The 12,374-nt window shown below is 41.9% G+C and overlaps 1 protein-coding gene across 8 annotated transcripts in view; it reads left to right on the top strand.

The window, feature by feature from the left end:
• The window catches only part of AFF1 (ALF transcription elongation factor 1), a 247,651-nt gene that overhangs the window by 135,896 nt on the left and 99,381 nt on the right, over window positions 1-12,374 (top strand). For all 8 annotated transcript variants that reach the window (XR_008296249.1, XM_053217153.1, XM_053217150.1 and 5 more), the window contains 2 exons: window positions 3,603-3,723; window positions 4,126-5,046. Coding sequence is in view for 7 of the 8 variants with exons in the window: in XM_053217153.1 (XP_053073128.1) it covers window positions 3,603-3,723; window positions 4,126-5,046 (1,042 nt within the window). In the remaining variant the exon portion in view is untranslated. The remainder of the gene's footprint in view (window positions 1-3,602; window positions 3,724-4,125; window positions 5,047-12,374) is intronic.

The raw sequence follows: 12,374 nt of genomic DNA, 5'->3' as shown, positions 1-12,374 counted from the left end.
TTGTAATTAAGCAGAGTCCCTAATTTAATAGGATTTCTCCCCTGTGGGAGGTACCTTGATATTTGAATCACACAGCAATAAGCCAGTGTTAGGAATTTTGTCAAATTGGGTTCTTCTCGTTATTTCCATAGCAGTCTTTATACCTGGAAGCGAGCGTGGTGGAATGTACCAGATGCTAAGATAAGGCTGTGCTGATTAATTTGGAAATACTTCAGTCATTTTAAGCCAGGGTAGCTTTTCTTAAAGGTACGTGTGGAGTCAACAGGAAAACTAAGTGAGGACCCCAAGCAGCCTGATGGTTGAGGTGCTGCTGTTCACATCCTCGCTTTTCAATCCTGAACGGAGACTTAAGCCATTTGTGGTTCCCTTTTCTGAGACAAGGGTAGCAGTTATTCAGAAGCAGTTACTCATGAAGCAGAGCCAGAGGCTGTGAACACGCCATGCCAATAAAGCCACAGGGACTCTGCCATTGTCCCCAGCAGAATCCGAAAAGGGAGAACTCCCTTCGTGGCGAGAATGGTAAAGCGGATGCCCTTGGGAGGCCGCTTCTCCTTGTGCGTGCCCATTCGGGGTACAGTACCAAATAGCTTTGGAAAAGAGAAACTTGGCAGTTCAGGTTGCCCAGAGGTAGTTGCATGCCCCACGCCCTCTGTAAACAAAGTGGCTGTAAAAGCAAGTTTGAAAGAAGAAAGTTATTTCCTGATCAACCCTCTTATTGGCTCCCATGGATGTATGTTAATGTTACGTGATTGTTTTTTGGGCCAACGAGGAATTACCAAAATTCTAAGCTAATTGAAAGGAATTCCAGAGTGGTCATCAAGTCCACTGTGCTTCTTTCAACCAGAAATAAATCTAATTGTCCAAACATGTGAGATTCAGACTTTGTTAAAGAATACTCCATGGCTAGTTTCTGGTTTAGTTTTTCTTTCCTTCACTTTTTTCAGTATGTTGACTGACATAAATTGTTCACTTTGTAGTTCTCTGAAAGTAGGACATCGAGATATCCATCATTTAGGAAAAGTTTTTGGTAACAGTGGTCTGAGCAGGTAATTCTTTGCCACATCCTGGTGAATTTAGCCAGGTAGCTTAGCCCCCCACTACCTTAAGGCTGTAGAAATAGCTGCAAATCACTTTTTAGAGGGCTATGTTTAAAAAAAAAATTTATTGTTGAGAGAGAGAGAACATGAGTGGCAAAGGAGCAGAGAGAGAGAGAGAGAGAGAGAGAGAGGGAGAGGGAGACAGAGGATCCTGAAGTGGGCTCAGCGCTGACAGCAGAGAGCGCATGTTGGGCTCGAACCCACAAGCTCAAGCCTTGAGATCATGACCTGAGCCAGAGTCAGGCGCTCAACCGACTGAGCCACCCAGGCGCTCCTAGATGACTTTTATTTTATTTTATTTTATTTATTTTATTTTATTTTATTTTATTTTTTTAACATTTATTTATTTTTGAGACAGAGTCAGAGTATGAACGGGGGAGGGTCAGAGAGAGAGGGAGACACAGAATCTGAAGCAGGCTCCAGGCTCTGAGCTGTCAGCCCAGAGCCCGACGCAGGGCTCGAACTCACGGACCGTGAGATCATGACCTGAGCCGAAGTCGGACGCTTAACTGACTGAGCCACCCAGGCACCCCGATGACTATTTTTTAAAAATTGTTTTTGCATGTGTCTTTCAGCGTTTTTTTGTTTGTTTTATAATTACAAGTAAGTTTTTAAAAATATACTGTAAGCAATAGCAGCTGTTTTTTTTTTTTAATTAAAAAAATACTTAAATGATAAGCTTCAATGCAAAGTACCATGCTTTAGTATCAGGAAAGAGAGAAATATGAGTCGTTCTATTTTGATGGAGTTCACATTCTAGGGGGAAGGGGAGGAGGAGAGAGAAGCAATCAGTATGTTCTATCAGCACATACTTGGTGGATTTGAGGAACCCTTTAGGGTGAGTAACACTGGAACCTTCACTCCAGAGATTTGCTGGTGGCTGAAAATTGGGGATGGGGGTGTGAGGTTGAGAGAGAAGCAGAGGAAATTGCTTAGAATGAAAGCATTGAAGTTCAGGATGTCAGTGAGGAGCAGGGAATAGTCTGGTATGCCTGGAATATAGACGTGGTCTGCAGGAGAATCATATTTTGTGTGTAAGCTGGTCCTGAAGAATTGGATATCAGTCAGGGTTTTTGGGGTGGGGATTGGAGCAAGAGGGTATCTTTAACAGGGTATGTTTGGGGAATGGACATGACTGTCAAGAGAATGCTTGTGGCAGGCCTGCAAGGGAGACAGTAGGATAATATCTAGAGACAGTAGGATAATATCTAGAGTAGATCTGTACCCGATTATGGGGGAATTTTAATGCCAAAGCAAAGATTTAGAGTTTATTCTGCAGCAGCAAAGAGCTGTCCAATTCTTGTTATTTTAAAATATGGATAGTGCCACAAAAACCAGAGTTTTAGATTGGATTTCTTTCCATGAGAAGGTTAATTTAGAGGGACAAGATGTTGGGGAGGCAGAGAGACCAGTTAGTAGGCTCTTGCCAGAGGAAATAAAGAGACATGAGAGCAGAGAGGCCAGGAAAAGGGGTGTCTGAGATGGGGGCAAGTTTCTAAAGGTATATATTGTCTTGGCAAGACAATTGAAAAATTTCCTACTTATTTATTTACATAATGTTGAGGGAAAGGATTCAGTAGATACCCTAGAAGGAAGTGTTATGAGGACAAAAGTTGGCTTATAGTTCTTATTTTCGTTATTCTCATACATCACCTTGTGGGGGGTCGAGAGGGTGTGGCCTGTGTTGCCCACCTGAGGCAAGCCCACTTTTGGTTTATATGCTGGCTAAAACCGCACTCTTTTTGGTTTCCATCTCTGCAATTTATTTGTCAGTGAATGCATTTTTAACCCCTTTGGTGCCAGGGCTGATGATTTAGGATGTATTTTTATGTGGTTTAAAAGGATGTAGGATATAGTTTTATGTGGTTTAGGGCAAGCAGATTATCAGACTTCTCGGTAGGTAGAGATGACATCTACAATTGGATTTTCCCATCCTTGACGTTTGAAATGAGAAGTAAAAATTATCTTTTCGGATTTACATGCCAAGACACTCCCAGTAGAATAAGCTGAGAATAAAGTAAATGCTGTTTGGGGTGGTTGGTAATCTTTTAATTATGAAATAAGCCTTTTGATTTTAATCTTCCAGAATGTATAATACTGATCCAGGAAAACAGCCTTTTTAAAGTTCACATCCTGCTGACTCCTTCAGATGAAAAGCTTCTACCTCTACCCCATATTTTGCAAGCTGAAAGTAAAAATATCATTAATCTTGTCTCTCTTCCATGACTGCCTATAAAAGACTGTTCAGTTTGGAATCAGTCCTGAGCCATGAAGGCAGTATTCCAGAGTGAATGCTTAGGTTTCTGGAGCCAGGAACCGCAGCTGGAGGGTCACAGCCTTAATCCAGGAGTGGGTTGAGGGGACTTAAGCTTTCTTGAAAACATCTCCCTTGTCATACCTTCTTGTTAACCTATCCTGGCCTCCTTCACACATCTACATATGCATAGCAAAACTTTGGACATGATAAATTTTATTGTTTTTGTTCTTTTGTGGCATCTGAAACAGCTTGTACAATGAAGACAGAAATCTGCTTCGAATTAGAGAGAAGGAAAGACGCAACCAGGAAGCTCACCAAGAGAAAGAGGCATTTCCTGAAAAGATCCCCCTTTTTGGAGAGCCCTACAAGGTATTTATTGAATACTAGAAAGTCTGATTTATCACCGTATTTAACTCTGCATTGAAAATGAGTTTGAACAAGGGTCACAAACATGAAAATAAGACAACTTATCTTAGGTTGGTTTTGAAAACAAACTATGAAAATTCTCTGAACATTGTTGTGCAAATTACCAAAGTTTATAGTCTTTTGTAATGTCAGTCTCTTGTCTTTAGTAATATTTGTCCGTGACAGGCTTCTCAACAGGGGAACTGAGTTTAAATTTCATGTTACGTTTCCTGTCACATTAAATTGAAGTTTTGTGGTTATTTTTCCCCTTTTAAATGGTATTATGTAACATTGTTTATTAAATAGTGGTTTTCCTTAGATTTTTTTTTTTTCTGGTATCTAACTCTGCTGTCTTTCCTTTTTCAGACAGAAAAAGGTGATGAGCTATCCAGTCGAATACAGAACATGTTGGGAAACTATGAAGAAATGAAGGAGTTCCTCAGTACCAAGTCCCACCCTCATCGCTTGGATGCTTCTGAAAATAGGTTGGGAAAGCCAAGATATCCTTCATTTCCTGAGAAGGGGAGCAGCATTCCACCCCACCCCTTCCACACCAGTGCCCACCACCAGCCTATTAACACTCCTGCCTCCGGACCACTTCCTGTTGGTAACATCAGCCACAATCCAAAGATGGCACAGCCAAGAATGGAACCAATGTCAAATCCTCATGTCAGAGGCTATGGCCCACCAGACAGCCAGCACCTGACCCAAGATCGCCTCGGTCAGGAGGGGTGCGGCTCTGCTCATCACAAAAAAGGTGACCGCAGAGCTGATGGAGACCGCTGTGCTTTGGTGACAGACTCTGCTCCAGAGAGGGAGCTCTCTCCCTTGCTCTCTTTGCCTTCCCCAGTGGCCCCCTTGTCACCTGTACATTCCAACCAGCAGACTCTTCCCAGGACACAAGGAAGCAACAAGGTTCACAGCAGTAGCAGTAACAATAAAGGCTATTGCCCGGCCAAATCTCCCAAAGACCTAGTGGTCAAGGTCCATGATAAAGAGACCCCTCAAGACAGTTTAGTGGCAGTTGCCAGCCTTGGGATAGCCCCTCCCCAGCCACCTTCTCAGACTTTCCCCCCACCTTCCCTCCCCTCAAAAACTGTGGCAATGCAGCAGAAGCCCACGGCTTATGTCCGGCCCATGGATGGTCAAGATCAGGCTCCAAGTGAGTCTCCTGAACTGAAACCACTGCCGGAGGACTACCGGCAGCAGACCTTTGAAAAAACAGACTTAAAAGTGCCTGCGAAAGCCAAGCTCACCAAGCTGAAGATGCCTTCTCAGTCGGTTGAGGTGAGTGAAATTTTGTATCTGGGACAATTCTGGTGTGAAGGAAAATTTGAGATGGAAGGTTCTGGAGAATTGGGGGCATGGATGTCAATGGCTTTTGGGTTGTGAAACTCCTTTTTGGCTTTGGGATCATGTTGACCCAAGAGAACTCAGGTCTGAGCTAAATTGCTGATGACGGATACTGAAATGTGATTTTCAGGAAGGTCTTTAAAAAAGTATTTTTATTGGGCCATAACTTACATGCTGTAAAATATAGAGATCATGAGTACCGTTCGCTCCGTTTTATAATCTACAACCCAATCACGGTATTTATCATAAAGTTTCAGGAAGGTTTTGAGCTATTGTTTTTGTTTGTTTGGGGGAACACTGACATTGTAGAGCAAAAAAAAAGTTAAGACTTCCTCTACCCCAGTTAGTTTTTCTGAGATCTAAACCATACAAAAGTGAAAGTAAGAGGTTAAAATGTTGAAGGCAAAGTATTTCTAAAGATTATAAAGATTTCCCTGTAAATTATAAGAAACTCTGAAACTGAAGTTCTGTTTTATTTACCACCTAAAAAAGGAGTGGGGGTATGGTGACCTCTCATTTGAAAGTGAGTCACAAATATAATACAGAATGTTATTCAACTCTGGCTTTTTCAAGTAACCAAAATACTTTATCTTTTTAAACAAAGAAGAAATTCCTTTTTCTGCTCCTTTGTAAATGGCAGCATTGTGTTTGAATGAAGAGAATCAGAGCACACATCTTATCACTGGAATTCTAAATTAGCACCAGTTAGTTACTCCAAAATTCAGATTAGTAGTGCAAAGTGAAATGTTTGAAGTGAATTTGTCTTGAAGCTTATCTGTTAAGGTAATGTCCTTGGTTTAGTCACAGCTATTGTATAAACATTCTAATTTGCATATCCATTGCTCAAAGGCTTTTGTGGGCACCCAGATATCAGTCTTACCTAGTGCTAGAAGGTAAAATTCCTTAAGGTTTAAAAACAAAACCAAAACAGACTCCAGGATGCTTAACTGGAAAGATAACCCTTATCTTGAAGAAGGAAAATCTGTTCCTCTGGGGTGTCAGCTTTTGGTTTAAAGAGGTTATGGCTCCATCCACAGTCAGCTGTTGAGATGGAGTGTCTCTGGATGTTTTCACCATGTGACTTATTTGGAGGCTGAGGAAAAATGGGAAAGCGGGAGGAAAACAAGTGGTAGAAATGGCCAAAATGGCAGAACTCATAACTCCCATAAGTTATGAAAATTCACTGTAATGATATTTACTAAACATTGTGTGCTGGGCTAGGGGGAGAGGTAGGCAGCAAATTAAGTTAGAGTGAAATGAAGTGAGATCTTCCCTCACAATGGTCAGTCAGCCAGCCTGCCTTATAATTCAGACAGTAAAGAATTTAGTGGGATTTTCTTTGCCTTATTTATCAAATAACTGTTTTCCTAGTTTAAAAAACAGATAAAGGGGAAATTTAAACATATTTTCTTTAAAAACAAAAAACCATGCCACTAAAAATTGCTTTAAAACAAGTTTAAGGCAAATTAGCAAATATTTGCATTGTCTGCCAAATGCTCCACCATATGCTTAAGCGCAGGGTGGGATGCCAGGCAAGTATTGGTGCTGCCCCAGGAGAGATGACAGTCTAGTGTGTACATCAGCCTCCACACATGAAACAGTTAGAGGTCAGTGGAGTCCAAACTATCTACTATTTGGTGCCTAGGAGAAAGTTTCAAGTGGTCATCATAAAGCGGTGAACCTAGGTAAATTGAACCAATGGGATTTCTAATAGACCTTCCAGGGGAGAGAATCCTAGTCAACTTTTTGCTTTCTTGGTGAAGAAAAGATAAGCCAAGTTGAGATTTCTCCAAGGTCTCAAAGCTCCTCAGATGTAATATGTTAGGCCATAGGACCATGCTAGATGGCCCTGGGATATTTTCTGAATGGATATTTGAAAGGAACAAAATCCTCTATAGGTTTGGTGATTGGAGCATGGGGTTTTCTTGGCCCAAGGTCATCTGCTGTCAACAGTTTGAGCAGATGTGAACCTTTCATCTTGGGCCTGTGCTGTGTTCCCAGTTAGCATTCATTTTAACATGGTGGTGGCTCCGTCTAGTTTCTGCTCAGGGTTCTTGGGCTGCTGGCAGCTGTGGTGCCGACTGCCTTGAGCCCCTGGAGATGGAGGGCTCAGGGCAGCCTATGTGAAGGGGGGGATTCAGCGTTAAGCTCTTGGAATGAAGGGGGAATAAATCTGGAAATCAGGGGTATTAGTGTTAATCTGACTAGGTTTCAGATCTGTTTAGCTCTTTTATCTAATATCTCACGTTTCATAGACTTAACATTAACTTCACACACCTGATAAAATGGGTATTTTTAAATATTTTTTTAAAAGTGTAGGTTGAATTTGAGGCACCTGGGTGGCTCAGTTGGCTAAGCAGCCGACTCTTTTTTTAATTTGAAATCAGTTTTATTTTATTTTATATTTTATTTTATTTTTTAAATTTACCTCCAAATTAGTTAGCATATAGTGCAACACTGATTTCAGGAGTAGATTCCTTAATGCCCCTTTCCCATTTAGCCCATCCCCCCTCACACAAGCCCTCCAGGAACCCTCTGTTTGTTCTCCATATTTAAGAGTCTTTTATGTTTTATCCTCCTCCCTGTTTTTAAATTATTTTTATGTTCCTTTCCCTTACGTTCATCTGTTTTGTCTCTTAAAGTCCTCATATGAGTGAAGTCATACGATATTTGTCTTTCTCTGACTAATTTCGCTTAGCATCATACCTTCCAGTTCCATCCACGTAGTTGCAAATGGCAAGATTTCATTCTTTTTGATTGCCGAGTAATACTCCATTGTATATTTATACCACATCTTCTTTATCCATTCATCCATCGATGGACATTTGGGCTGTTTCCATACTTTGGCTATTGTTGATAGTGCTGCTGTAAACATGGGGGAGCATGTGCCCCTTTGAAACAGCACACCTGTATCCCTTGGATAAACACCTAGTAGTGCAATTGCTGGGTTGTAGGGTAGTTCTATTTTTAGGTTTTTGAGGAACCTCCATACTGTTTTCCAGTGTGGCTGCACCAGCTTGCATTCCCACCAGCAGTGCAAAAGAGATCCTCTTTCTCCGCATCCTCGCCAATATCTGTTGTTGCCTGAGTTGTTAATGTTAGCTATTCTGGTAGGTGTGAGGTGGTATCTCATTGTGGTTTTGATTTGTATTTCCCTGATGATGAATGATGTTCAGCATTTTTTCATGTGTCAGTTGGCCATCTGGATGTCTTCGTTGGAGAAGTGTCTGTTCATGTCTTGTTCCCATTTCTTCACTGGATTATTTGTTTTTTTGGGTGTTGAGTTTGATGTGTTCTTTATAGATTTTGGATACTAACCCTTTATCCAGTATGTCGTTTGCAAATACATTCTCCCATTCTGTTGGTTGCCTTTTAGTTTTGCTGATTGTTTCCTTTGCTGTGCAGAAGCTTTTTATTTTGATGAGGTCCCAATAGTTCATTTTTGCTTTTGTTTCCCTTGCCTCTCGAGATGTGTTGAATAAGAAGTTGCTGCGGCCAAGATCAGAGAGGTTTTGCCTGCTTTCTCCTCAAGGATTTTGATGGCTTCCTGTCTTACATTTAGGTCTTTCATCCATTTTGAGTTTATTTTTGTGTGTGGTGTAAGCAAGTGGTCCAGGTTCATTCTTCTGCATGTCACTGTCCGGTTTTCCCAGCACCACTTGATGAAGAAACTGTCTTTATTCCATTGGATATTCTTTCCTGCTTTGTCAAAGATTAGTTGGCCATACGTTTGTGCATCCATTTCTGGGTTCTCTATTCTGTTGCATTGATCTGCGTGTCTGTTTTTGTGCCAAGGCAGCCGATTCTTGATCTTGGCTCAGGTCATGATCTCACAGATTGTGGGATTGTGAGATTGTGAGATTAAGCTCCGCATGGGGCGCTGCACTGACGAGAGCCTGCTTGGGATTCTCTGTCTCTTTTTCTCTTTGCCCCTTCCCGTCTCTCTCCCTCTCCTTGAAATGAATGTTAAAAAGTATAGGTTGGATTAAAGTATCAAATTTTAATATTCTCACGACTCAAAGGGAAGCATAGAGATGGGACGTCAGAGAAAGCAGGGAATTAGCCCCAGAGCAGTTAAACTCTGAATTTAGGACCAGAATATTAGCAATTATCTTGGGCTGTTTGTGGCATTGGGGCAGAAGGATAGAGAATGGGGATAGAGGAAATCGGCTGTTGGTGCCCCTGCGAGAAGGGGTGTGGGGGTAGCTAAGTGGTTTTCCTTTATTTGCTTAATTTGTCCTAAGGCAAGTCAGAGGAGGTTTTCTTTCCTGGCTTTTTGAGTGTGAGGGTTTTGCGGTTTGTTTGTTCATCTCCACCCCCTTCCCCGTGGCTTCCATGAAACAGTATTTTTAAAAAGTGAACCAAATTGGGAAAATCCTCTTGTCTGCTTGGCTCTCTTTCATTCTCAAGCCACGTACATGTGAATTCCTTACACAGTCCTTTCCTTTTGTGGGAGATGAACATGGTTTGTACATTTTAGTTGTTTCTCCTAAAAAATGGTATTCTTCTCTGGAATAAGTCATCTTCATAGTTAAAAGTCTTTCCTGGGGCGCCTGGGTGGATCAGTCGGTTGAGCGTCCAACTTCGGCTTAGGTCACGATCTCACAGTCCGTGAGTTCAAGCCCCGCTTCGGGCTCTGGGCTGATGGCTCAGAGCCTGGAGCCTGTTTCCGATTCTGTGTCTGCCTCTCTCTCTGCCCCTCCCCCATTCATGCTCTGTCTCTCTCTGTCTCAAAAATAAATAAACTTAAAAAAAAAAGTTAGTTTTTCCTAAAATCTACAGGAAAGAAAGTGATCAGCAGGTCAATATTATGACCACCTAGAGGCCTGGCTCACAAAAATCTGCACTTGGTCTTTCTGGGGGCGTGTTAGTTCTTCTGTATCAGCTGGGAGATGTGTAGTGGCGTGAAGTGATCCGTGAGGGTACAGCCAGGCCTCAGCGATCTTACATGGGTGCCTTCCAGGTGTAGAGTCGCCCCATTGGAGATGGACCTGCCCAAATGGAAGGCTGAGGTTCCTCGCTGTCTCCCCTTTCTGCCTAAAGATAACAAACGGATGTGAGAGAGGCGCTGTGGTATTTCTGTGTTGTGCTTCTGAGCATGGACCCTGAGAGAGGGAGAGACGGAGGGGGAGGGAGGGAGAGAGAGTTAGATACAGGATTTAGGAAATAGATGTTTTATTGAAACAGACAAATGGAATATGCTGAGATGGGCATTTTAAATATATTGGATTTAGAATATTAGACTTGTGAAGCTAAACATACAGCCCTTTCATTTGGTAGGAAGGCCTAGGCGGGTGAAATCACTTGATTTTGCCAAGATTTATTATAATTAGTAACAGAGCCAGAGCTAGCACCCTCAGTACTGTGATCTTTCTACTTCTGCTTGTTAAGTAGGAATGGATACCGCTGGACCATCTTGAGCATAACAGTGATAAATCTTCCTTTAAAAAAAAAAAAATAATAATTCTGGCTTCTGGGTGGAAAAAGGCTTGAAGGGGCAAGGGTTGAAGCAGGGAGACCAGTTAAGGGCTGAGAAATGATGATGGCTTAGAGTAGGATGATAAGAGTGGGCTTGGTGCACACTGGGCAGATTTCTGGATGTTTTTGACTGGGAACTGGTAGGACTTTGATCGATTAGAGATGGGAGTGAGACTGAGGTGAGGGAAAGTGAGGCATCAAGGATTTTTTTTTTTTTAACTTGGTAGGTGTGGATGCTGGGATGATAGCTGCTACTGAGGTGGAGTTGACCTTGGTGTAGCAAGTTTGGAGGGAAAGGCAAGAGCTCTGAGTAGATCAGATACCTAGTTTGAGATGCCATTATTTGTCCAGGTAGACTCGACAAGTCTCTGAGACCGGCTCAGAGAAACTGTTAAGACTGGAAATGATAACTTTGGTCTGTGTTTGCATACAGTAGGTATTTAAAGCTTTGGGACTGGACTGCCTGAGAAGTCCCTGATTCAAGCCCTTCCTGGCTCAGCTTACCTGTGGCTAGGGGCAAGTGGGTGGGAAGAAATGAGGGTGGCTTCGTCTTCAGAAGCAAAAACTGAAGATCATTCTGGAAACTTGAGAATGTGCTTATAAAAGAGTAGAAATGATAGGTTTCCGTTTTTTTTTTCACTTAGAGTTTGAAGTATACATGTAAATAGTACAATTATCTTAATTTACTTATTGGTATCTAGCAGAATTTAGTATCCATTTAAATTTGCTACTGCTTCTATCTCCTCATGTGGTCCCATGCCATACCCCTCCAGGTAAATTTGATTTTGAGTCCTAATGGTCTCTGATTACCTTGTGGCCTCTTAGGGCATCAGTGAGGGATGATTTATATTACCAAATGCTTCTACCTAATTTCCAAAACCCAGGTGTCACCTGCAGCTGTCAATGCCATTTTGGATCACCTTGATTCATGGCAACTCTTAAACTGAATCTTCCATTTTCAGCCTAACAGTGTGAGTTGGTCCATGGTGGAAAACTCTGTGATAGTGGTTTCACTTTACATTCATTTGTACAGTCTTTCCTTCTTCCATATTTAGTTCTCTTGTTATCTTAAAGTTGAAAAGAGCAACTTCCTTATTACACAATGATGTAACCCTTCAGGCAGTTCACTTTTGGTGTGTCGATGGTATGTGTCCTGCTGATAAAACACTCTTGTAGAGTTAAGAAGCACACCCTCTCCCCTATACACCATGAATTCTGCAACTTCTAACTAAAATATCTAGAGCACCTGCTATGTGCCAGGCATAGTGCTGGGGATGGGATTACAATGGTGGGCCAAACAGATGGTTCTGGTCCTCTTGGACCTTAACTGTCTAATTGGGAACTGACATTATTCAAATAACCACTCAGATTAAGTTGTAAGAACTTTGGCCAGCACTATAAAGGTATCCACAGACTATTTATTATAAGAAGGATAAAGGGGGACTGCAGTTTAGAATGAAGGAGCTAAGAGAAGAATTCACACAAGACCTGAATAGTGAGTAAAAAAAGGGAAAAAAGTGAGGGATTGTCCTAGTCTGATTGGGATGCTGTGAACAAAATATCACAGACTGGGTGGCTTATAAACAACAGAAATTTCTCACAGTTCTGAAAGGTGGAAGTCCAAGATCAAGGCAATAGCACGACCACATTCTCAAGACCGTCTTCCTAGTTCCCTGTTGACATCTTCTCACTGTATCCTCACTTAATGTAAGGGGCAGGGATCTCCGTGTAACTTCTTTTGTAAGGCACTAATCCCATTTTTGAGGGCTCTACTGTTATGACTT

Source organism: Acinonyx jubatus, chromosome B1, assembly GCF_027475565.1.
Source record: "Acinonyx jubatus isolate Ajub_Pintada_27869175 chromosome B1, VMU_Ajub_asm_v1.0, whole genome shotgun sequence".
Taxonomy (NCBI): domain Eukaryota; kingdom Metazoa; phylum Chordata; class Mammalia; order Carnivora; family Felidae; genus Acinonyx; species Acinonyx jubatus.
Note: the sequence above shows the minus strand (reverse complement) of the source record. Positions and strands in the feature narration are given on the sequence as shown.